At 34.0% G+C, this 27,638-nt stretch overlaps 1 protein-coding gene and 1 long non-coding RNA gene across 3 annotated transcripts in view; one reads left to right on the top strand and one right to left on the bottom strand.

Moving 5' to 3' along the window:
- HTR2C (5-hydroxytryptamine receptor 2C) overlaps positions 1-27,638 on the top strand; it is a 318,136-nt gene that overhangs the window by 121,582 nt on the left and 168,916 nt on the right. Inside the window, exons 3-4 of the mRNA XM_004440506.3 lie at positions 21,987-22,100; positions 27,182-27,495. Of these exons, the coding sequence (XP_004440563.1) occupies positions 22,066-22,100; positions 27,182-27,495 (349 nt within the window). The 5' untranslated portion in view covers positions 21,987-22,065. The remainder of the gene's footprint in view (positions 1-21,986; positions 22,101-27,181; positions 27,496-27,638) is intronic.
- LOC147911811 (uncharacterized) overlaps positions 19,014-27,638 on the bottom strand; it is a 58,628-nt gene continuing 50,003 nt past the window's right edge. For both annotated transcript variants that reach the window (XR_015550644.1, XR_015550646.1), the window contains one exon: positions 19,014-26,657. This is a non-coding gene — a long non-coding RNA (uncharacterized LOC147911811). The remainder of the gene's footprint in view (positions 26,658-27,638) is intronic.

Genomic DNA, 27,638 nt, shown 5'->3' with positions numbered 1-27,638 from the left:
GTCACCAGCACCTCACACACTGCCTAACACATAGAAGGCCTCAATTAAGACTATTCAGTAAATTAATAATGAATATAAGTATTGATTCTTTTCTTTTTTCCTCATCAAGTGTTTTTTGTTAGAGACCTTGCTAACAGTTAGGTACATGGAAGCTTTTTCTCAGGCAGTACCAAGGCTAAAGTGAATCACCTTTACTGTCATTGTGAAAAGAAGGCAACCACTTTCAGGTATAGTTTCAAAGTCTGCCTTTACAACTTTGTAAGGAAATGGTTGATTTTGGAAAATCTTTCCATGCCTATAATTTTCACTGAGGAAGAAAAGAAATATCAAGCTGCTAGCCAATGTGTTCTTTCTTGCAACTGTATTTTCTGTGATCCATCTGATTTTCTATGACTGCCAGTTCCCTCATTAACATCAAAGGCTGCTGCCACAGATACTGGTCTATTGCATTTCTTATGATTCAATTATGAATTTCTTGGCAAGGAAAGCATGAGTCTACAGATTTGAAAGAATATATAATATGAGCATAATAAATGTATCTCTTCATTTCATTCTAGCAGTTTATACTGGCAGGTGATTTTGTACTCATTCACATTCTTTTTCTTTTATAATGACATAAATAATGTAATGAAGCATTGAATTATTCCTTGAAGTGGAATATGAATTATGCCTAAGTGTAAATAAGACTGGCATGCTACTCTAAATCATTATGAATATACGTGAAAGTATGTGATTCTACCTGCCTTTGTCAATAAAAAAGCATTCTATCATGTTCTAAAGTTTGATGGACATAATACATCTTCCCTAATTCACTGGCTTTTCATTTTATTATTGTTATATTTGAATAACAAATGCTCTGCAGAAATAGAAGCCTCAAGAATGTTTTGCTGATGGGCGTTGAATCGATATAAATATTAAATGAATTCGACATGCTCATTTTTTCCACACTTGCTTATCCTGATTGCTCTGAACTTAAAAGTAAAAATATTCCAGGTAGTTGACTCTTTTAGGCTCATTTCAAGATTTAAAAACAAAAAAAAAAATTCTGAGCTCTAAAATTTGGTTTGTGTAAGTACACTTTGCAGTTGGCTTCACCCTCTTTATAGTAGACTGGATTATAGTACCATCCTAAGCTGAAATCTGTATCTTTTGCCAATCCAGTCAAGAGAAAAGTAGTAAACAAGCAATCACATATAATTGACATGTAATTTTATAAAATAAAAATATTATATGGTAATAAATTGAAATATAATTGACTAGTCTTTTAAAAAATTAAGATTTTAAGATTTGTCCAGGCTGGTTTTTTCTAGCATTTATTAAAAACAGCCAAACCAAACAAAAAAGATTTCAACTGCTGTTGTATATAGAGAGCAAATACAAACTGTCAATGACTACCAGACAGCCGCCCTAACTTAACTCAAAAAAAAAAATCTCTAAGAACTGTTTATCCTTAAAACTTCAACTGAAAAAACTCAAGAACTATTTTTGAGTGCCTACTATGTGTCTACTTAAAAAATGACGAAGTGAGGGGCCGGCCTGGTGGTGTAGCAGTTATGTTTGTGCGCTCTGCTTTGGTGGTCCGGGGTTTGCAGGTTTGGATCCCGGGCATGGACTGAGACACCACTTGACAGGCCACGCTGTGGCGGCGTCCCATATGAAGTAGAGCAAGATGGGCACGGCTGTTAGCCCAGGGCCAATCTTCCTCAGGAAAAAGAGGAGGGGAGGCATTGGATGTAAACTCAGGGCTAATCTTCCTCACGCACCAAAAAAACAATAATCTAGGATTATTGGTTGGTGGGATTATCTCTATACTAGTTTGAATACATAAACTAGTGTGTTTTCCAACAGAACAAAATTGCCTTCTTTACATTTTTGCACTAGTCATGGAAGTGTTAATTGTATCTAAAAATCACTTTGTTTCCCTGCTATTGTTGTGAGTAAATTAAATGATCAAAGCAACTGTAAGATTTAACAAAGTTTTGCATAAACATCTTATGTTTGAGAATACTCCTGCCAACATATGCCTGCCAGAGTTAGTCCCTGGAACAGTATGCATAACACAACCGCATGGGGCTTCCAGACATCTAGGAATTAGTACAGATTTGAGAATAACAATTTTCTTTCTCGGGGCCAGCCTGGTGGCGTAATGGTTAAGTTCACGTGCTCCGCTGTGGCAGCTCGGGGTTCACAGGTTCGGATCCCTGGCACGCTTATCAAGCCATGCGGTAGCGGCATCCCGTATAAAGTACAGGAAGATGGACATGGATGTTAAACCAGGGCCAATCTTCCTCAGTAAAAAGAGGAGGACTGGCAACAGATGTTAGCTCAGGGCTGATCTTCTTTACAAAAAAAAAAAAAATCATCAAAAAAAAATTTTTTTTCTCTTTCTTCCTTCTGTTCCCTCTCTTCCTCCCTCCCTCCCTTCCTTCTTTCCATCCTTTCTTCCTTCTCTTCTTCTTCCTCTCCCTCTTTTGTTTCTTTTTTCTTCGTGCATTTCTGCCTGACTTCTTTTTTCGAATATTTGAAAAGCCAAGTGTTCAGGAATGCATTCCAAGCTACTACTGCATTTAATTTTGTGGTCTACTACATTTCCTTCATACCTTTCACTTAAAGGGAGGGTATGAGACATCAGTACTAAAAATTATGCATAAACTAGTGAGACTTTAATCGTCTGTGACTGTTAGGGGCCCTTTGCTCTTGGCAAAGCTCAGCATCAAAGGACTGGAAAGAGAATAGGAGATTTGCTTCTAATCTTGGCGCTGACAAAAATTAACACAGGGATATTTATCTCTTCTGGATCAGTTTCCTCAGCTATCAAAACAGGAAGTTGGATGGCCTTCAAGTGCTCCCTTTCAATACCTTCCCTGAGAGTATACTTACTAGAGAGAGATTGACAGGTACAATATTCAATTTGGAGAATTTTATAGTTTCTTACAAGAATCAGAGAACCACTGTAAGGGTTAGTGGTACAGAGTGAAAGATTATAAACATTGGAATGAACAATTCTGAAACTGAATCCTACTCTACCACTTACTATCTGTATGTGGTATTTTAACATCTCGGTTTAATTTGTAATCTCGTATTGCATTGTTGTCATGGTAAGGATTAAATGAGAAAAAGTATATAAAGTATTTCCCACAGTGTTTGACATATAATAGTAAATTAGCAGAAGGAAACAATTATTATGCATCCCCTTTTCATACTCTTTTCATGTTGAGAAATTTCTAGAGAGATTACTCAATCAAGAAGATTCTTTATTCTTCTGTCTATCTTAGAGTGATAGATGGTGACTTAGATAGTAAAACTTTCCAGGGCATACCACAGTGACAGATTCAATGACATGAATTTTATAAAGTTCTATACTAATAGCTTCTCTACTGCCAGATGCAAAGTATCAAGCCAAAAGGTATGTGGGAAGCTGATGAATAAGTTTCCACAAATGTTGGCATGAGCTGGGTACTTGTTTTATGAATGTAACTTCTCAGTTTTTGGCAAGTTAATTGCAATGACCATTTAGAATTATTTCTGGCTTTCTCTGAGTAGCAGGTGTTTTGTAGAATCTGTAGAATTTTTCAAACTTATATATATATGTGATGTAATACGATCGGCTATGGAGACACCATATTGCCAACTCTGCTATTTTTGGCTGTCATTTTTTTTAGTTGCTTCTCTATACGGATGATTTTAATTTGTACCAAAATATCTTAGTAATTTAAAATAAGATTTTAAAAACTTAAGAAATCTTTCTTACAATAGCAAGTAATACAGTAACAACTGATTTTATTTCAGAACCCCAATACAAGCAGATGGTAGGAAAAAATTGAAGAGAGAACAATAGTGAATATATAATCACATTTATGTTAGTCAGTAACCTTAAAGATCGAGGTAATTTGCCAAAGTAGCTTGCATAACTTTTATTCCTTTACCTATAGACGAGATGAATAAAATCTTGAAAACATTTAGAAATTATACTAATTTATTTTACCATAAATTCTCAATTAAGAAATAATCGATAATTGATAATCAATGGAAAGAACAAGAATGCAACCTCTACATGGGCAGAGGTGTTTGTTTTATTTACTGGTGTATCCCAAGTGTCTAGAATATTGCCAAGCACATAGAAGGCATTAAATAAATGTGTTGAATAAATCAATAATGCCCTGATGAAATCAGAAACTCTGCTTATATTGTTTTCCTAAATGTGTTGCTTTTTTTAATTCTCAAAATGTTCTTTTAGAATCTTGACCTTGCAATTTACTAGGAAAAACTGCTTAATCTATTTGAACTGAGCAATTTTTTCTGTAAAATGAGTTGTGGAACTTAAATTAGGTGAAATTAATTATAGTGCCTGGCACAGAGTAGGTGGTCATTAAATGCTTGTGGATTTTGTTTTATTAGCACTGTATCGGGATTTTGAAAAACTAGGGCCCTATAACTTTAACCTAGACATTGTTATTTATAAAATAAGAAAACAGGACTCCTTATGACAGTTTTTAAAATGTAACAATAGAAGTAACAACACCGCCTATGATTTACTACTTAAAGAAGAACAAATGTTCATGTTGATGCATATAATACATTTTTGTTAAACAAATGCATAATTTAGTCAGCATCATATGCAGTTTAGAAAAGCAAAGAATTATTTAAATGCCATTTTGTTGACATTATGAAATACTGAGTCCCTGAAATAAGAGAAAAGAACAAAATACTCTCCTTAATCTATTTCCCAGCATAATTTAGAAGGTCTATAAAATCACATGTGAGGCAAAGGTGTCACACTATACCTCAGTGGTAATTTGCCCCAAACGCATTTTCCTTTATAAATTTACTGAGTGAACAGAGGCTTCCAATGAGAAATGAATACATTTAATCAATGCAAATTTTCAATATATTTAGTCACTGATATTGAAAATTATGCCCAGTCATACTCAATGGAAATAATTTTGAATTTACAGCTACTAGAGAAATTCATAGCAAATTTAAATACTGTAATATGCATATTGCATGGGTAGCTGTCAGAAAGGCTTATTTACAGTCACCTTCCTCTAAATGGTCACACTGTTGTCCTGCAAGATTTTTAAGACCTTTACCAAATTAGAGCTATGCCATGTATTTACTGAATCACCATGATTGCACCTCCCTCGAGAGCTTAGACGAGAGAGATCAAGTTGTTGTAAGCTATTGTTAAGTAGAGGGGGTGGTACTGATGAAAAGATTTTAATGAATTGGTATTGAAAATGTGGTTTACCAGAGGACTACTTTTCTCAAAATGCATTATCATGACATCCATTAGGAAGAAAGTCATCAAAGAAAGATGCCTATATAATTTTATAGTATCTAGGAAAATCAGTTTTTTATACAGAAAATACATCATCCTCATCATTTTAGGAGATGGTTAACAACGTTTTGTGTTTTGTTTGTTTTCAACAACCGGACTAGTGGCACATTAAGGTGCTAAAAATAAAAACTGGGTTGGGCATAAAATAAAGAAGTCTGTCATATTTGAGAAAACTAAATATTTTTCATGCTATATTACCTGAGAGCATATCTCATTTGTAGTTGTAATTTCTTTTGAAATACTTTCAAACACACAGTAGTAGAGACAGTAGTACAATGATCCTCCATATACTCATCACCCAGATGTAATAATTATTAAAATTTTGCAGTGCTTGATTCATATCTTCCTTTCTCTTTCTCTCCCACTCTCTTTGTTGAACTATTGTAAATCATTTTGCTTGACTTCAATATGCATTTCTAAAATTATAGGTATATTCTTACATAACCATGATCCAGTTATCATACCTAATAATTTTTTTTGTCGTAAATTTTTAATTTATTTTTTAATTTTTTTTTTACTGAGGTAACATAGGTTTATAACATTATGTAAGTGCCAGGTGTACATTATAATTTGTCATCTCTATATACTATAGCGTGCTCACCACCAAAAGTCTAATTTCCATCTGTCACCATACAATTGACCCCCTTTACCCATTTTGCCTGCTCCCACCTCCCTTGCCCTCTGGTAACCACCAATCTGTTGTGTGCTTATAGGAGTTTGTGTTTATTTTGTTTTGTTTATTCATTTGTTTTGTTTTTTATATTCCACATATGAGTGAAATCATATGGTATTTGTCTTTCTCCATCTGATGATTTTGCTTAGCATAATACACTGAAGGTCCATCCATGTTGTCACAAATGGGAAGATTTCATCTTTTTTGTGGCTGAGTAGTACTCCATTGTATATATACGCCACGTCTGCTTTATCCATTAATCTGTCAATGGGTGCTTAGGTTGTTTCCAAGTCTTTCTATTGTAAATAAGGATGCAATAAACATAGAGGTGCATATAACTTTTCAAATTAGTATTTTCCTATTCTTTGGATAAATACCCAGAAGTGGAATAGCTAGCTGGATCATATGGTAGTTCTATTTTTAATTTTTTGAAGAATGTCCATACTGTTTTCCACAGTGGCTGTACCAATTTACATTCCCACCAGCAGTGTTTGAGGGTTCCCTTTTCTCCACATCCTCTCCAACACTTATTTCTTGTCTTGTTAATTATAGCCATTCTGACAGGCATGAGGTGATATCTCTTTGTGGTTTTGATTTGCATTTCCCTAACAATTAGTGATGTTGAACATCTTTTCATGTGCACGATGGCCATCTGTATGCCTTCTTTGGAAAAATCTCCATCAGACCTTCTGCCCATTTTTTAATCTACTACTTTATTTTTTTGTTGTTGAGTTGTATGAGTTCTTTATATATTTTGGATATTAACCCCTTATCAGATATATGATTTGCAAATATCTTCTCCCACTTGTTAGGTTGTCTTTTTATTTTGTTGACGCTTTCCTTTGCCATGCAGAAACATTTTAGTTTGATGTAGTCCCATTTGTTTATTTTTGCTTTTGTTTCACGTGCCTGAGGAGACATATCCAAAGGATGTTGTGAAGACCAATGTCAAAGAGCATGCTGCTTATGTTTTCTTCTAGGAATTTTGTGGTTTCAGGTCTTACATTTAAGTCTTTAATCCATTTAGAATTGATTTTTGTGTATGGTGTAAAATGGTGGTCTACTTTCATTCTTTTGCATGTGGCTGTCCAGTTTTCTCAGCATCATTTATTGAAGAGACTTTCTTTTCTTCATTGTATGTTCTTGGCTCCTTTGTTATAACTTAGTTTTCCGTATACTTGTGGGTTTATTTCTGGGATCTCAATTCTGTTCCATTGATTTGTGTGTGTTTCTGCCAATACCATGCTGTTGTGGTTAGTATAGCTTTGTAGTATAGTTTGAAATCAAGGAGTGTGATACCTCTGGCTTTGTTCTTTTTTCTCAGGATTCCTTTGGCTATTTGGGGTCTTTTGTAGTTTCATAAAAATTTTAGGATTTTTTTGTTCTATTTCTGTGAAAAATGAGATTGCGTTGAATCTGTAGATTGCTTTGGGTAATATGGACATTTTAACAATGTTAATTATTCCAATCCACGAGCAGGGAATATCTTTGCATTTCTTTGTGTCTTCCTCAATTTCCTTCAGTAATGTCTTACAGTTTTCAGTGTATAGGTCTTTCACCTCCTTCATTAAATTTATTTTTAGGTATTTTATTCTTTTTGCTGCCATTGTAAATGGAATTGTTTTCTTAATTTCTTTTTCTGATGGTTCGTTGTTAGTGTATAGAAATGCAACAGATATTTGTACATTGATATTGTACCCTGCAACTTTACTGTATTCATTTATTATTTCTAATAGTTTTTTGGTGGGTTCTTTAGAGTTTTCTATATATAGACTCATGTCATCTGGAAATAGAGACAGTTTTACTTCTTCCTTTCCAATTGGGATGCCTTTTATTTATTTTTCTTGCCTAATTGCTGTGGCTAGAACTTCCAATAGTATGTTGAAAGAGAGTAGTGAAAGTGAGCATTCTAATCTTGTTCCTGAACTTAGAAGGCTAGCTTTCAGCTGTTCACAGTTGAATATGATGTTAGCTGTGAGTTTGTCATATACGGCCTTTATTATGTTGAAATACATTCTGTTTATACCCATTTTATTGAGAATTTTTATCATAAATGGATGTTGAATCTTGTCTAATGCTTTCTCTGCATCTATTGAGATGATGATATAGTTTTTAACCTTCATTTTGTTACTGTGGTGTATCATGTTGATTGATTTGTGGATGTCGAACCATAGTTGCATCCCTGGAATAAATCCCACTTGATCATGGTGTGTGATCCTTTCAATGTATTGTTGTATTCAGTTTACTAATATTTTCTTAAGGATTTTTGCATCTATGTTCATCAGAGATATTGGCCTGTAATTTTCTCTTTTTTGTGTTGTTCTTGTCTACTTTTGGTATCAGGGTAATGTTGGCCTTGTAAAATGAATTAGTAAGTGTTTCCTCCTCTTCAATTTTTTGGAAGAGTTTGAGAAGGATAGGTATTAAATCTTTTTTGAATGTTTGGTATAATTCACCAGTGAAGCTGTCTGGTCCTGGACTTTTGTTTTTTAGGCGGTTTCTGATTACTGTTTCAATCTTTTTACTTGTGATTGGTCTATTCAGATTTTCTATTTTATTATGGTTCAGTCTTAGAAGGTTGTATGATTCTAAGAATTTATCAATTTCTTCTAGATTTTCTAATTTGTTGGCATATAGCTGTCTTGTAGTAGTCTCTTATGATCCTTTGTATTTCTGTGGCAGCCATTTTAACTTCTCTTTTGTTTCTTATTTTATTTATTTGAGACTTCTCTCTTTGAGTCTAGCTAAAGCTTTGTCAGTTTGCTTATTTTTTTCAAGGAACTGGCTCTTAGTTTCATTGGTCTTTTCCATTGTCTTTATTTCACTTATTTCTGCTCTGATTTTTACTATTTCTTTTCTTCTACTGACTTTAGGCTTTATTTGTTCTTTTTCTAGTTACCTTAGGTATAAGGGTTAATTGTCTATTTGAGATTTTTCTTGTTTCTTGAGATAGGCCTGTATTGCTATAAACTTCCCTCTTAGTACTGCTTTTGCTGCATCCCATAGATTTCAGTATGTTGTATTTTTATTTTCATTGGTCTCCATGTGTTTTTTGACATCTCCTTTGATTTATTCATTGACCCAATAGTTGTTCAGTAACACATTGGTTAATCTCCACATATTTTTGATTTTTCCAGTTTTCTTCTTGTAGTTGATTTCTTTTAAAGATTTTATTTATTTTTTTATTTTTCCCAAAGCCCCAGTGGATAGTTGTGTGTCGTAGCTGCACATCCTTCTAGTTGTTGTATGTGGGACTCGGCCTCAGGATGAACGGAGAAGTGGTGCCTCGATGCGCACCCGGGATCCGAACCCGGGCCACCAGCATCGCAGCGCGCGCACTTAACCACCAAGCCACAGGGCCGGCCCTTGTAGTTGATTTCTAGTTTCATACCGTTGTGGTCAGGAATGATGCTTGATATGATTTCAATCTTCTTAAATTCATTGAGACTTATTTTGTGTCCCAAAATGTGGTCTATCCTGGAGAATGTTCCATGTGCACTTGAGAAGAATGTGTATTCTGCTACTTTTGGATGGAATGTTCTGTACATATCTATTAAGTCCATCTGGTGTTATGTTTCATTTAAGGCCAATGTTTCCTTGTTGACTTTCTGTCTGATGATTTATCCATTGATGTAAGTGGGGTGTTATAGTCCCCTACTATTAGTGTGTTGCTGTCAGTTTCTCCTTTTAGGTCTGTTAATAGTTGCTTTATATATTTTGGTGCTCCTATGTTGGGTGTATATATATAACAAATGTTATGTCTTCTTGATGGATTGTTCCCTTTATCATTATATAATGTCCATTTTTGCCTCTTGTTACCCTTTTTGGCTTGAAGTCTATTTTGTCTGAAATAAGTATGGCTACACCCACCTACTTTTGGCTACCATTTGCTTGGAGTATCATCTTCCATCCCTTCATTTTGAGCCTACATTTGTCTTGAGAGCTGAGATCAGTTTCCTGTAGCCAGCATATATTTGGGTCTTGTTTTTCAATCCATCCAGGCACTCTGTGCCTTTTGATTGGTGAGTTCAATCCATTTACATTTAGAATGATTATTGATATATGAGGACTTACTACTGCCATTTTATCTTTTGTTTTCTGGTTGCTCTGTATTTCCTTTGTTTCTTTTTCCTTGTGTTTCTGTCTGCCATTGTAGTTTGGTGGTTTTCTATACTGTTTTTCTCAATTTCCTTGTTTTTTAATATTTCATGTCTCTGCTCTAAATTTTTGTTTTGTGCTTACCATGAGGCTTGTGTAAAATGTCTCATAGATAAAATACTACTTTTTCTGTTGATAGCGTCTTATCTTCATTTACCTATACAGGTTTCATTCTCTTCCTCCTCCCCTTTTATGTTTTTGTTGTCACACATTATTTCTTTTTATGTTGTGAGTTTATTACCATATTGAAGTAGCTTTACTTATTTTTAATGCTTTTTTCTCTTTAAACTTTATACTATAATTAAGTGTTTAACACCCTATTCTGTAATAGCTTTCCAATTTTCTTGTTCTGTCTATGTATCATATTATTCAAATTTTGTGTACTTTTGCTTTTTTGTTTCTGGTGGAAGAGCATCTTTGAACGTTTTTTGTAAGGCAGGTCTACTGGTAGTCAACTCCTTCAGCTTTTTTTTTCTGGAAAAGCTTTTATTTCTCCTTCATATCTGAAGTATAACTTTGTTGGATAGAGTATTCTTTCCTGGCAATTTTTCTCTTTCAGTATTTTGAATACGTCATTCCACTTTCTTGTGGCCTGTACAGTTTCTACTGAGAAATCTGCTGATGGGCTAATGTGGGTTCCTTTGTAGGTTACTGTCTTTTTTCTCCTGGGTGCCTTTAAAATTCTTTCTTTATCATTGACTTTTAATAGTTTTATATAATGTGTGTTGGAGAAAGTTTTTTTGTGTTGAGATAATTAGGTGTTCTATAAGCTTCATGGACTTGTATATTCAGTTCCTTCTTCAGGTTTGGGAAGTTCTCAACTATTATTTCTTTAAATAAGCTCTCTGAATCTATGCAGAAATAGAAGTACAATGATGTACACCTGAAATTTTTACAATGTTATAAACCAATGTTACTGCAATAAACAAAAAATTTAAAATAAATAAATAAATAAATAAATAAATAAATAAGCTCTCTGATCCCCTCTCCCTCTCTTCTCCTTCTGGGATACCCATTATTCTTATGTTGCTTTCTTTAATAGAGTCAGATATTTCTTGTTGAGTTTCTTCATTTTTTTAAAAAATCTTAGTTCTCTCTCCTCTGCTACATGAATCATTTCTAGGCTTCTATCTTTGAGCTTGCTAATTTTCTCCTCCATAAGGACTACTCTATTTCCCATACTTTCTAATGCATTCTTCACCTCTTTTATTGAGTTCCTCAGTTCCAGAATTTCTGTCTAGTTTTTTTTTAGAGTTTCCATTTCTTTGGTAAAGTATTCCTTTTGTTCATTAGTTTTATTCCTGAGCTAATTCAACTGCCTTTCTGAGTTTTCTTATAGCTTATTGAATTTCTTCATGGTAGCTATTTTGAATTCTCCATCAGTTAGATTGCAGTCTTCCATGACTTTAAGTTTGGTCTCTGGAGAATTGTCATTTTCTTTTTGTGATACTGTATTACCATGATTTTTCATGAATTGTTCCTCCGCCGGTGCAGTTATAGTAGTGAACAGCTTTCTTATTTAGGTAAGGTTTTGTTTACTTTGATTCTGAGCTACCTCTGGTTATATTTTAGAACCAGCAATTTCCACCCTCCACTTTCTCTGCCAGCCGTGTTGTCGATGCCCTCATTCACACCTAACAATTTTAAGAATAATTCCTGATATATTCCTGATAATATCCCAGTCCATATTCAAATTTTCTCAATTGTCTCAGAAATATCTTTTTATTCTTTTATTTTCAAATTTACTTTAACTTTGGAAGAAATTGGAGAATAACATGTTGCTATTTTAGCAAAATTGCTACAATTGGTATATATTATAGTATAAATCTATGTGATAGAAAACTATGTCTCTACTACACAAGTGGGTAGAACAATCATGACTGCCTATATACAGACTAATCGTTCAGTGAGATGTAACAACAGGTTTTGCTGTTATGAGGCATCTGTTATTTCACAAATGGCTTATTTTTTCCAAATTTGCAGTGATCAATATTTCATAGGTTTTTAATATTAAGTAAAAATTCTCCTGCTTGAAAAATATGAATGAAAATAATCGACCACTCACTAAATTTCAACTTATGAAATTATGGGTCTTTAAAGGATGATAATAATAAAATTTCTGTATTCATTGTACCTATCTTTTCATTCCCTACCTCCAACATAAATACACACACACATACACACACACTTTGAAATTGTGAGCAAAAGGATTTGAGGATTTATGTTGGTTTGAATTTCTTGACAGATTTTAGTTTGCAAATTGAGTTGTACAAGATGTACTCTGGGAGGGTACTTAGCAGAATTCTTCAGGCATCTAGTTAGAAAAAAACATGAAAACATATTACATGTCATTCATGGTCTGATATTTTAGCTTTAATCTTACTGAGAGGAGTTAGAAAATAGGCAGATCTCTTTCTCTAAATATTGACACTATCTGATATAAAGTTCACAGAACTGGTGTGAGAAACAGTATTTTCAAAGTTGTCAAACTGAAGTATTGTATTTTCCATAAATAAATAAAAAGAAAGAAGGGTACACAAAGCAATAAACAGGTTTTAGTCGAGCATTAAACCACTAAAACAGAAGTCAAGCTTTAGATAACCACAAAACTAGCCATTACTTCTTATACTTCACTTTTTTGTAAAGTATTCTAAGCAGAAGATTTTTTTTAAATCAGAAAATCACAATTAAATAATTTTGTTTTAAATTTTTTGTGAGTCTGTGTAGTCTCCTAACTCTTTGAGAATGAGACATGCATTTAGTATTCATTTAAGGACGTAGAAAGAAGAGATGAGACAGAATACATGCATATTAATTTGCAGGATATGCGGGCTGCATTATGAGAATACTCAAGTTAACAATCACTTTCACACTCTTTTCAAATCAAGAGGCTTTCTTGGATGAATGTCATATCTTACACTTAATTAGCAATAACAAGAAGTAGAATCTAATTGTAATCAAACATAGCTATGTAGAAGCACCTTATTTGTAAAATAGTATAGAATAGTGTCAAACATTTATGAATAAAACCTGAATCACAGCATTTCAGAGCCAAAAGGAATAGAGATCCTCTATCACACCCACTTCGTATCATAGATGAGAAAACCAAGGCCCAAATTGGTTCAGTGACTTATCCTAAGTCACACATCAACTGCGTGATACAGTCAAGACCAGAACCCATGTCTCCTACCTCCCAGTCTGGTGTGCTATTGAATGATATGAGAACAAATTATGCTTTATTTAAATTATTAATTACACAATTAATTTTGATTTTGACAATTTTTGGTATTTGTGATATAATTTAATTTAGCATTATTAATCTATTATTTATAGGTATTGCTGCATTTTAGTGATTTATGTGCATTGTATAGTAATAAGTTATAAAACAATGGTAAGAGTTGCTTTTTTTTCAGACGGGACAGCACAACCAGGAATAGATTGATCCTTCTACTCCAAAGTGGATTTTTGTTTGTTTGTTTCTTTTCTCTTTATATAGGTGATTGTGAAGCTATGAAATGAAGAGCTGTTGGAAAGATGAGGAGTTAAGAGTTCATTCGGCTGTCCAGATGTATCCAAGTACCCAGTTATTTGGCAGTAAATACATCTGGGCAACTGATTGAACTTTTCGCTTTTCGTGACTCGACTGGAACCCTCCACAACCAGAAGGACCTACTATATAGTCAAAAGTTTGTGATCTCTTAACCTAATGAGATGGGAAGTGGGAGTTGCTTATGGGGGAGGAAACACCAATGTAAATGTAAGTGGGAACACATTTTACTTTGCAGTTAAATTGAATTTTAAGTATCTTAGCAAAAGATGAAGAGGTTTTTTTCCCCCTAGTTTGCAAAATTAAAATCAAACTAACAGAAAATTTTGAACTGTTAACATCAATGACACTTGTTATGTGCTTAACTCCCCAGTATAAAAGAACTGTTTTTTTTATTGTGATTGAAAATAACCAGCAAATGCTGGCTAACATTATTAGTATATTATAACATTTTTAAAATATCTAACCTCAAGCTATGGCTACATACATAGGTCTATCTAAAGCATTTCCCCCACTCACTCTTTACCCATGATGCCATTTTATTTTATTTATAACAATTCTTACTATCTGAAATTATCCTGCTTATTTGTTTCAATGTTTACTGCCTGTATCTCCTGCTAGAATGTGAGATCCGTGAGAGCAGGAGCCTCTTCTGCCTTGTTTGCTACTACATTCCCAGTATTCGGCAGAGTGCCTAGTACACAATAGACAAGCAATAAATATTTGAATACGTGAAAGTACTGTTAAACAGAGTTTTCAGTCCTGTAAATTAGTCGGAGTTAGTGTCCAACACAGAGATTTAGCATATGGTTTGCTCTGTGAGCTCCGCTGTTGAAAAGCCTTCAGTTCACACTGCTATGTGGATACTTATGCTGAGATAATTCAGGGATAGTTCTGCTACCACCTATGGAGAAAGCAGCTTCAAATTGCTGGGCACTCTGCCCACTAAGACAGTCTCTCAATGTCTGTTACTACTATCACGGAGTGATTTGGTAGCTATTTTAACTCTATCAATTTGGAAGCTGTTTTGTTTTTGAAGTATTATTTTAGATAAATGGAATAGGTCTAGCTGTGAAAAACTTAGGATCTTATATACTGTAGATTTTACGAGTTCACTATCTTGTTAAGTCTCACTAAATTTAACAATAATCACTCTCATAAACTATGTAAAACACAAGCAAGATGTTTTACTAAATACAAATAAGGAGAAACTATTTCATGTTTCATTTAAATTCCAAGTACAAGAGAAACATTTAAATTTGTTTAAACATTATCTTGAGGGGGTGGGGAAACGAAATGACAGTAATGACACTAGACCTGCATTCAAATAAAATAATCACCTTATTACCAGATCTCGTGAAATGCCCAGGAGAGACCCAGAGTCTCATCCAGTTAATCCCTCCCTCTCCTTCACTTTCAAAAGTGTCTCGGTTTGGAGAAGAAATTATAAAATCACCCAACATACATAGTTGCATATTCAGAACTGTGAGATTTCGCTATGACACACTATGAGGAAGTGTCCAGTTCTGTGTCTGAAGCACTGCATTCTCAAGCAAGCCAAAGAAAAATGCTGTGAGCAAGTTGCCAGTATTGCATTATCCTGTGATATAGATACTTGACGTAGTGAGGAACTAATCATTCCTATTGAAGTCTCTTAGCTTGAGGCATTTTGCCTAATATAAAATAACATTTTCTGGCAAAACAGATTGCTAAACATTGGAAAGTTATAAAATTGCCTGTCCTAGAGATTGTTCTAAAGAACATCATTATCGGGGCGGCCCTGTGGCTTAGCAGTTAAGTGCGCGCTCTCTGCTACTGGCGGCCTGGATTCGGATCCCGGACGTGCACCAACGCACCACTTGTCCGGCCATGCTGAGGCGGCATCCCACATACAGCAACTAGAAGGATGTGCAATTATGACATACATCTATTGGGGCTTTGGGGAGAAAAAGGGGAAAAAAAAAGGAGGATGATTGGCAATAGATGTTAGCTCAGGGCCGGTCTTCCTCAGCAAAAAGAGGAGGATTGGCATGAATGTTAGCTCAGGGCAGATCTTCCTCAAAAAAAAAAAGAAAGAAAAAACATCATTATCAAATTTCTTGAAGTGGCTTATGTATAGACCTATCTGAAGGCAAAAGACTGGATTATTTGATCACTCATTTTTCAGCCATAAGAGTTGTGTGAGTTCATAATTATAGAATAAATTAAGACCTTACACTTGAAGATAGAAAGTTTGAATTTATTTAACTTCATAGAATAAATTTTGAAATGAGCTTAACATGCTTAAGGATCGTGGGTTGACTGGTAGAAGAGCAGTCTCTAATTGCATTAATTATAATAACTGGATTGCTTAGTAACTTTTTCTTAAAATCATAAATAGTTATTATCTGATTTAACTATAGTTGGAAAAGGTGAATTTTTAGTATGACAATTGTATGTTTTATTAGAAAATCTCTACATTTGTACAGTACATTTGAAGTTGAAAGGGAAATTCCTACAATATTCATTAGTTCTAAGGATAATTTTTGAATAAAAGACTTTCCGGGACCGGCCCCGTGGCGTAGCGATTAAGTGCGTGCGCTCCACTGCTGGCGGCCCGCGTTCGGATCCCGGGTGCACACCGACGCACCCGCTCATCAAGCCATGCTGTGGCAGTGTCCCATATAAAGTGGAGGAAGATGGGCACGGATGTTAGCCCAGGGCCAATCTTCCTCAGCAAAAAGAGGAGGATTGGCATGGATGTTAGCTCAGGGCTGATCTTCCTCATCAAAAAAAAAAAATACTTCCCTCTAAAATGTTGTAAATCTGTGCCACATTAACATAATTTCTTAGGACTAATCTGAACATTTGTGGCTAATTCACTTTTGGTCTAGCCATCTGCCAAAAGCTCTGTGGCTATAATAAGTAGAGGGATGATTTTTGAATTATCAGTCTATAATTTCTGAACAGTAAAAACCGACAAAAATTAAACCCCTACCTGTATTGTTACTTATTCAATTCTTAAATGCTTTATTATAAAAAGTCAGACAAGAATAATCGCAGTTGACTGTGTATTCAATAATTTTTAGAAACATTCAGTGTCAGATTTAGTCTCTTCAGTATGAGAGAAAATAATCTGCTGCATCACCATGATGAACTCATGGAATTTCCAGAAATCTAATGTAAACTATGTCTTTTTATAGGTTAATCTATAGCCCCCAAATTTTGTTAAAACATCAGGTACAAATGCTGGCATTTTCTTCTCAGTCTCATCAATGATATGTTTGATCGGTCTGGGAAAGAAAGAATAAGAAACAGTTTGAGGACAGAAAATGTGATTGAAACATGACCAATCTTTCTTCAGTGTCAAAGGGTGGAAAAGAAATGGTAAAAATGAATCATAAATGATTAACTTTAGAAGATGCAAGAAAACGTCCAGGATTTTCAACAAAGTTGTAGACTTCTAACCTCTCCAAACACAATTGGGACAAAACCACAGCTCTTCCTTTATTCTTAGATAGGATCTTTTGACCTCACACCTTAAATCTCTTCAAGTCTCTCCCTTTCCCTTCCCTTCAATCAACCAATTACTTTGCACCCAGCACTTGGCTAAGAAATATGGGAGTTACATGGGAAGTACATTTATATGACTCCTCCTCTCAAAAAGGTTTTTAGTACATATTTAGTACGCATCTGCTTCTGCTGCATTGGACAAAACCTTTTGAACATTTTCTATTTCCTCACCAATCACCTTCTCTCATTTGGCCATTCCTCTTCTCTTCCCCTTCATCCAACTACATTCTAGATCCTTTCTACACTACTTTATTGAAATGTTGCTAAGGTTACCACCAATCTTCTTTTAGACAAATCTCATAGTATGAACTGTGTTCCTTCTCAAAACACTCTCCCTTTACATTTTCCCTTTTGCCTATTCTTTCCATTTTATTTGCTGCCGTCCCCCCTTATTATTTCCTTCTCTAATTTATTGTCCATTCTTTATTGGCTTAACAGTTGACTCTGAAAGTTAATCCCCAACTATGACTTGACTCAAGTCCAAAATCGTGGGGTTTTTCCTTGTCATTGTTGTTGTCCATGTTTTTGCTTTTATCTCCCAGTAGAGAGCAATGTAGATGCTCTTTCATAAGCTAAATTTAATATGTGTAAAACTTAAATGATGTGCAACACTGGTTTCCTTTTCTCATCTTTGTAGTTCTCACAAATGCATTTAATATACAGTATTCCATCAACAAAAAAATGGCCACATATCTCCCGCCACCTGGATGGGAAACGGGCATGGAACACTAGGTATCCCTTAGAGAGAGCACAGCACTGGTCTTCCAGGTGAATCATCACATTATTTTACAGTGAATGCAGAAGGTATAGCATGACTTAAACTCCTACCCATGCAAAACCCTTAAAAAGCCATTAAGAAGAAGTCAAAATAGGAGCTGTGTACTGAAGAAATCTTAGGTCGCATCATAGTCATTCTTAAATTTAGAGCTAAATAGGAAGCACTCCAATTACCTCTGAAATTAACAAATTCCCAAATCTAGCCTGAGGTCACGTTGGAAGAGACAAAAATAGCCTTTGCTCTTTTTAATTTGTGCTACCCTTTCTTCCCCACAGAGTTTTTACTTTTTTTCATTATTTTCACTTCCAAGATGATTATTGATAATGGCTTTTAAGTCTTTCTGTGAGTGATACTGATTCTGTTAGTTTGAAATTTATTTCTGAATATATAGTGGAGATCTTATTTTGGTTCAATTGTTTTCAAGTGCTCACACTATTTTTCTGTGATATATGCTATATGACACATGACATATGTTGACATATGAGCATAGATTTCATAGGCATCAATTAAATATAATGCTCAGGGTATGAGTTTTGCTTAATTAAAATTCCATATTGAGATTATTCTGTAATATCTTGTGTAAAATTGTACTATTGAGAACTATATGAAAACTAATATTTGTCCCCCTTTTGGGCTTAGCAAATGTAGTTAGTTATTGATGCCTGAAGATCTTACAGAGCTTTAGAGAGAGCATGAAAAGCTTTGTGATTTATGCTACAGAAAGAAATAAGATTGGTCTGAATGTGTATTTACTGATCCTGAACTTATTTCTGTGATTTAAACTGTGATTTTTTTTTTCATGCTTGAGACAGCTAATTGATTTCAGGTTAATCAATCTTTTCCTGTATACAAAACCATATATATATGTATATATGTGTGTGTGTGTGTGTGTGATTCATATATATGTGAATCATATCCATATATGTGTGTATATATATACACATATATATACGCATATATACACCCACGCACATATATACACACACCATAAATATGTATATATATTCTTATAACATTCTTATGTTGTTACATGATCAGACAGTTTCTATGAGAATCATATAAATTCTCATTAAAAATTAATCAATTACTCTGTCAGTTATCCCACAACTGATTTTTTTTTTTTTATTTTATAAAACACACATCTTCTCGAATTTGAATACTTAAATGCACAGGTATTCTTTTTGTGTTCACACAACCATGAGAATTCCATTATGAAAAATTGGTGGAGTTTGAGAAGTATGTGAATCAGAGCATTTAATTAGATTTGTTTTGTTATTTTTTTTGTTTCTGTAATTAATTTATCTTATCCAAGGCTTTTAAGAGGTTTTGCATCCCCTCCCCTTTTTGTAGAATTACTCACAAAACATTTCTCATTGCAAAATATCATCACAGTGACCTGGCCCTTTGGGGAAACATGTAATGTAGCATTGCTTACGTTACATAGCTTATATAATTTATTTCTGTCTATCATATCATATCTGTAAATTTACAACCAATCTGGGGGCATTTTCTATCAGGTTTAGTCAATTTTAAAGGATGCAAACTTTAACAGCACAGAAACCTATTATTTTTCCCTCAAGGTATTTTAGTTAATAAATTAGATATATATACATGATATACTTTTGTGATTACCACTTGATCTTCTCAATTAATGAAATTGCAACTTAGAAAAATAAATTTGTCATTAAATTTCTGTTTATATTTCCCAGGAAAATATACATGTAAAAACGATGACACAGTTGATTAATTTTTAAAGGAATATAATATTCTGAGTAACAATAATGGAATTCTACCATGGCTGAGAATATGGATAATATAATGTTTAATGAGATGATTATCATATCGAGCTATGGCAAACACAGTTTCAATTGATTTGTTATAATCTATTGGAATGATGCATTTCTTACTATGGAACTTTTAAATTGCATTAATCTTTGGATACTTGAAAAATAAAAATTAAAAATAATTTTTGTATTTTATTATTGGGAAAAGGGAAGTATTTTTGATATTTATTTAGGGCTAAGAAGCAAAATAAGATTTTGTCTCCTTTTACCATTTTTTCTCTCACTTATTTGCAGACCTCCCAGAAAAAGGGATTTATGTGTTGTCTGGCAGGATTTTATGGGATAGAAATGGTCTGACTAATGGTCTGGCTAATGTCATTCTCTCTCTCCCACAGACTATTTTGAGTTCCTAGATACTGGAGGCCATATTTTATGTATTACTGTAGTTGAGGGGATGATTTTCGGATAGGTTTTTGGGTAGATAGCACTGATAGAACTCACAAGTGAGAGTTGAGGGATAAGAGAGAATAAATTAAATTTGTATGTAGCTTGAGTGACTAAAATAATAGTACTATTAAATGAGATGGGAAACAGGGAGGTGCAATTTGTCCTAATAAAATTTTATTTCCAGATTTCTAAAAGAAACTAGAAAACACTAAAAGTGATTATCAACAGATTTTTATTATATTCCTTAAAAATATTTACAAATTAGAGAAAATGGATGATCTTTCAATGTTATTCCATGTTCTCAAGCTATTCAACTCTCTCTCTCTCTCTCTCACACACACACAAACACACACACATTCAACTAAATTTTTCTCATTGACAGCCCACTTCGTGCACACTTAACAACATCACAATCTTGACCCTTGATAGCTTAAGATCCCAGAAAAGAATACAATTAGATGTTAGATGTTTGGTGTGGGAAGAGAGTATAATCAAAATCCTAAAATAGAAGATATGGAAAAGGCAAAATGGAGAACAGAGGTTTACCCATCCTATTCCTAGTTAGGAATCTCTAGGCAGAAAAATCAAATGGTCTGTATCTTAATCACCAGAATTCACATTCAGTATTTCTTCACTGTCAATGTAAGGATTAATAGTGACGTGTTCTGCTCTGTAAAGATGTTTTTTCCACAGGGAGGACAGCAGAGATTCTCAGCAAATTTGCATGCTTTCTACTCTTGGCCAATATTTTAGCATACTGAATATAGTGAGTGCTAAATGGTGAATAATCTGCTATGCAAATATTTGGTGAGGTTTTGCAATGCAACAAATAACTCCTTGAAAAATAGCCTACAGAAATCGAAGGTATTCACTCTGAAATTCTTTGACAAGTTGTTTAGAGAGTTTTCATGTTTCCTTCACAGTACCTTTGACGATGCATTGTCACCTCTTAATCAATAAAAGCAACTAAGGATTTTTGTTTCAATCATCTAGTGCAACTGACCTTTTGTTTGCAATTTTCAGCGTTATTCCATGTGCTCTGACTGTAACATACTATCTGTTGGATACTAACTAGTTGGTATATAGAGTGGTGGCTATGTTTAATATAGTAAACTTGACTGACTCATTTATTTTTGTATAAACCTGTTGCTGCCCTCTGGAGAATATTGTTGGCTAATGCAAATGTATGAATAAAACTATCTATGTAAATGCAGATTGCTTCACTTTGAAGAAAAAAAATTAGAAATGTCATACAAAATATGTTCACTTTATAAAAATGCTAAAAACTTGTTTTAGTTTTCCATATTCCTATAAGATGAAACCATTTTATTTTATACATGCTACTTAATTATTAGATCACAAACTTTCCCCCAAACAGTTTGCAAATTAAGAAACATATGTTCTTAATGTCTTTCTCAAAACACTGATTTGAAGCTATATGTACTCCACAGAGGGACATTTAGTAGAAGCCCTATATAAATAAAGTGCGTACAAGAAATTTTAGAAAAACTAAGATGGTTGTATGTTGGTAAATAAATGAAAATCTGTTCTATTTGACTTTTTTTATCATTTATATAACACACTTACCTGTTTGCTAAATTTAATATTGATTGTTTATCACTTAATATATATACTTAAGTTTAATTGGTTGTTATGCAAGTTATTCTGACTTTTAACTAATTTTCTTTTTCTTTTTTTTCTCTCCCCAGAGAGGATGGTATTATGAATCCAGTCTGTTAGTTTCCTCTTCTCAATTTTAAACTTTGGTTGCTTAAGACTGAAGCAATCATGGTGAACCTGAGGAAAGCGGTGCATTCGTTCCTGTAAGAATGTTATTACTTATTATTTTTAAAAAGAAAACTTTTTTATGATAGCTTGCTCAAAAATGTTAAAAAGGCTTTTATATAATCATTCAGCTATATTTGCCTTAATCTGCATAAATGACTTGCATCCCAATAGACTAATATTATGGGTTTTTCCTATTCAAAAACTCTAAATGGAAAAAAACCCAATAATTTGAACTCCAATTAAACAAAACCACACATGTATTCAAATATGTAATGCGGTAATAATACCCTCAATTCAAAAATAATTCCAGTGCTCCTGGTTGCTTTCTTCATAATTAAAACGTAAAAATGAGAAAGGTTCTTTTCTTTTCCTTCCTGCGTGAACTGAACAGCCAAGAGAATAAAATGTCTTTATAAGCCTCTGGTTTTATGAAATATATTTGAGGTTTCAAAAGAATGGCTCAGAAGTCAGGGCATGGGGGTTGGGGGATGTGGCTGGACAGAAGAAAACAATGTCATCCTCGGAAGTCTTGATACAATGACCCAGTAGTTAAAGTCAATAGAATGTAACATAAAGGGGATAAGTAAAGAATTGGATTCAAGTACTGAGCAACTCTAAACGTGATCTAGCCCAGGTATATCTTCTTTTTAACTTAGTAAAATTTTGGGTTGGTTTCTTCTAAACCTACTCTTTCAGGAATGGGGTAGGGAAAAAAAGATCCAGGGCTCTGTAAACTCTGATTAGTACAGTTGAGAAGCCTTGAATCACCTTGCACCTACACAGTCTCCTCTATGATTCCTGTAAAAGAACTCATCTAGGAAAAAGTTTACAGAGTAGTGTAGATATAAAGTACATCAACATTGGATCCTCTGCAATATGTGCCACTGTAGCCCATCTTGGATGTCACTGTACATTGTAGTGATGAAAGTCTCAAGGATGTATGATTCCAAGAGAACTAGAGCAGACAGGAAAAGGAAAGGGTGAAGGACAGTGATAAAAAAGGGAAAAGAAGAGTCGGGTATGGGAAAATGAAAGGACAAATGTTCCTACTCCATGCGCCTGTGCAGACTCAGTATTTAGCCACTGGTCCATATACCAAATTATAGGGCTACCTTAACGGGCACCAAATTATTCTGGTATGAAATCAAGGAACTCACATAGAATTTTTTCCATTCTATTACGAGAAACAAGGGACCATTTATCTTTTCTAATAATGCCCATTGTCATATGCCATGCAAAATCCCAGTAGACTTAAAATGTCCTCAGACTTTTAAATCAAGTTATCATTTTGTTTATCTACCAAGAATGTAAAATTATATTATCATTAAAAATTTAGGGCCGGCCCTGTGGCTTGGTGGTTAAGTGCGCGCGCTGCGATGCTGGTGGCCCGGGTTCGGATCCTGGGTGCGCATCGAGGCACCACTTCTCCGTTCATCCTGAGGCCGAGTCCCGCATACAGCAACTAGAAGGATGTGCAGCTACGACATACAACTATCCACTGGGGCTTTGGGGGGAAAAATAAAATAAAATAAAATCTTAAAAAAAAAAAAAAATTTAGTAGCAATGAAAAAATTATTTACATTGTTCAGAGAGAAACTGTAATTTTTGTGTACATATTTTATGTGACTTCTGTGGGCTTAATAACAATTAATAGAAGCTTTAGGAGCAAGACCTAAATTACTCCACTTTTGTAAAAGGACTGTATATATTTCACTGAGCATGCAACTATTAGAAATTAGGTTAAATTATAATATAGTCAATTCTTGACTACAAAAATATAGAAAACAGGATTTAACTGCAATAAAAATCATAATACTCTGCCTATAAGTAGTACTAAAAAGAATTTATTAATTTTAATTGAATTGAAACCAGGAAACTGAAGTAAATACTCTTTCAGGGTCTTTCCCAGTACCATTACTTTATTTATAATTCATAATAGGTATAAAAATATATCTGACCAGTAGAGGTAGGCAAGATGACTACTTGAAGTAGTTTTTTACCTCAAAGTTCTGATATACTCAAATTATAAAATTTATAGTTGGACATAGTTTTTCATCTATTTTTTTCTTATGTACACTTTTATCCTGCATTTCTCTATCATTCTTAGAGAAACATGAAAAGATTAAAATGTTTTCACAATTTACTTAGAAAATTTGAAGTTGGACTGCATATTTTGTTAGGAACCTATTCTCTATGCTTAAGGTTAAATATATCTGTGGTTCTGTAAGAGACAGTTGAAGATGCAGCATATTATTGTGAGCATAAAGTCTGGTGAGACTACTTGAGATGATCATCAGCTAATTTAAACCAGAAAATTTTTTTTAATGCCAGAAGGACAAGTTTTTCATCAGCTAGACCAGAAGAGACCTCAAATTTAAACTTACTATCTGAGTCCACTTCTGCATGAATAGCTATCTTCCTAAAATGAAATCAGGACTTAAATTCTTTTTTTTTGTTGTTTTTTTTGTGAGAAAGATCAGCCCTGAGCTAACATCCATGCCAATCCTCCTCTTTTTGCCGAGGAAGACTGGCCCTGAGCTAACATCCACTGCCCATCTTCCTCCACTTTATGGGGGATGCCGCCACAGCATGGCCTGGCAAGCAGTTTGTCTGTGTGCGCCCGGGGTTCCAAACCCAGGGCTGCCAGCAGCGGAGCGCATGCACTTAAATGCTACACCATGGGGCCGGCCCCAGGACTTAAATTCTTGACAAATTTTGAAATACATGAGTTGGGGGTGTAGATATCATAAAATACTTTTGTTTAACTTCGAAGGCAGAGTGAAGGTAAGCTCCAACATTTACTGAGGGCCTATTATGACAAAGGTACTATTTTCAAGACTTTATATATATCATTTAATTTTCACAACAATCACATGACAGAGATGATCTTTGTTGCACAGATGAGGAAACTGATGTTTTGAGAGGTTAAGTGACTGGTCACATTGGCCACATGCCAAATGCAACGAATACAACTAACCAAAGCTGAGAGCAAATAACTTGCTTCTGTTTATTTGGTTCTTTATTTCAATAGTTTCTATTCACATTAACCATGGATTAATTATGATATAGAGTTTATGAATCATATATTATTTTCGCTTATTTTGTGTGTTCTAGGAAAATAATAGGGCCAGCATTTGAAAGAATTTACTAATTACTTCTCATTATTTGATAAAAATTACTATGTATGTCTCTCCCCTCCATGTTGCTTATAATATCAAGTAGCTTTGACTAATGAGGAAGTAATTTTAAGCTAAATGTCTGAAGTATTAGTTTTCTATTTCTTGTAGAAAGTCAAAATATTTTTATGATTTCTTCATTATCGTAAAATACACAGAAGTATATTAACAAGGTATTAAGAGAAATAATTATTAAATATACTAGAAAATTATTACAATATTTTTACTTGTTTAAATAATGCCAATAATTTTTCAGGCTTAGTGTTACACTCAATTCAGAAAAGATGGTGTGTGTGTATAATATTATAGAGATGATATGATTACAATAATCATAATCGTCTAGTTTTAATACTGCAAGTTTCTCTGATGATTGATAGTAAGTAATGAGTCAATCAAATTACACATATATTTTCCCTGTATGGAGATAATACTTTTAGTTCAAAGAACAAGTGAATGAGATAATAAAATAAAGCATTTACATGGGAAACTCATAGACTCTGGATGTTGTATTGTCATGTATTCCATCTCCCCAATTCCCAAAAGAATCTTACTTCAACTGTCTAGCATTGAAAATTGTTCAGCACATATTGTACCAGTAGAGGAAATTTTTTCCTCTATAAATAATGCCAAGTTTTAACAACCACTACATATAGTATAGTTGCTGCTTAATATTCATTAGATATTACTGAAGATAGAATACACATAAGACAGTCATTTATGGATAATAATCCTTGCTTTTAAGAAAGAAATATTGAATATGTTTGTCTGTCTTGTCTATTTTATTAAGGAAAATACATGTTAGTTTTATTAGACACTTCAGGAACTTAGACTTTGAGAGGACACTTTATGTAACCTGAATAAATCTCATATCACCAGTGGGGGAAATTAATTTGAAATGTGCAAAACATAACCACGCCCACTTCTCTTGCATTAGTCTGCCACCTGGCCTGAAATTCCTATTAGTAAAATCTACTGAAGTACCATCATGTGAAATGTACATTTTAAATGACTTAAGAGATTTCACTTCCGGCATAGGAAAGCAGCAAACCCATACGAATTAATCATCACCTCAAATCATTTTCTAGCCTAGAACAAGGCCCAGAAGGCATAGAACAGAAATGGGTAGAGTGTCAGGTAGAAGGAAAATTTATAGCACAGATATTAAGAAACTACGGACCAGCATAAGGTCACTCTGCAACCGTGAGAAGGTAAGAAGAGTTCTAGAAAGAAATGAATATGTGCTATTGCCAAAACCCACTGTGCCTCATCCAAAATCTTGCCTGAAGTTGGTCCGATGGGAACTCATTCTTTCTTGGCTTTGGATTAAAAGAAGGCAACTTCAATTTTCTTGTCAGGGTACTGGATACTTAAAAGAAAATCCCTTCTCATTCTGTTGTTAGTTGTTTCAGAGGATATCTAGAAGAAATTAATATTTTAAAAATATAAAGAATAGACCTGTATTTATAAAAAATAAACACAGTATTGTTTGATTACAGCAAATCAAACAGTACTGTGGTTTCAGATTTTTTGTGTAGAGTGAAAATTTAAAACACAGACTTTGAAATCAGTGACATCTGAGCGTGGACCTACCCCTGCCGCTTACTGTCTGTATTGCCTTGAAAAAGTTACTTAACCTCTGTGAACCTTAGTCTCTTCATCTACTTATTGGATATAAATCAGTACTAACCTCACAAAGTTGTTGTATGAGATCAAATATGATTATACATATATATTTCAGTAAGCTAAGTGCCTGATTCATCATAAGCACTCAATAAAAGTATTCTTTGGATAGAAAGAAGAAATACCGAGGTTTAATTAAGAGAGTAGAAGTGATGATAATGATGATGATAATGATTGTTAAAAGCAATCATTTTGTATAAGCAATTTGTTAGGTATAAGCAATATAATATGTACCTGATTATTTTTTTCTTACTTTTCAGTGTGCACCTAATTGGCCTATTGGTTTGGCAATGCGATATTTCTGTGAGCCCAGTTGCAGCTATAGTAACTGACATTTTCAATACCTCCGATGGTGGACGCTTCAAATTCCCAGACGGGGTACAAAACTGGCCAGCACTTTCAATCGTCATAATAATAATCCTGACAATAGGTGGCAACATTCTCGTTATCATGGCAGTAAGCTTGGAAAAGAAACTGCACAATGCCACCAACTACTTCTTAATGTCCCTAGCCATTGCTGATATGCTGGTGGGACTACTTGTCATGCCACTGTCTCTGCTTGCAATCCTTTATGGTAAGTACAATTTTATTAATTTTTCAATCTCAAATTATGTCATAAATTTGTGTCAGGTATCATAGTAAACGCTCATAAAGTTAATTATTTTACTTGTATCATTTGGGAAATGAAGAAAAAAGCAAACTGTGTGACTTAAGGAA

This window comes from Ceratotherium simum, chromosome X, assembly GCF_057802395.1.
Source record: "Ceratotherium simum simum isolate JZ-2026a chromosome X, ASM5780239v1, whole genome shotgun sequence".
Taxonomy (NCBI): Eukaryota; Metazoa; Chordata; class Mammalia; order Perissodactyla; family Rhinocerotidae; genus Ceratotherium; species Ceratotherium simum.
The sequence above is the reverse complement of the archived record's forward strand: the minus strand, read 5'-3'. Positions and strand labels throughout refer to the sequence as shown.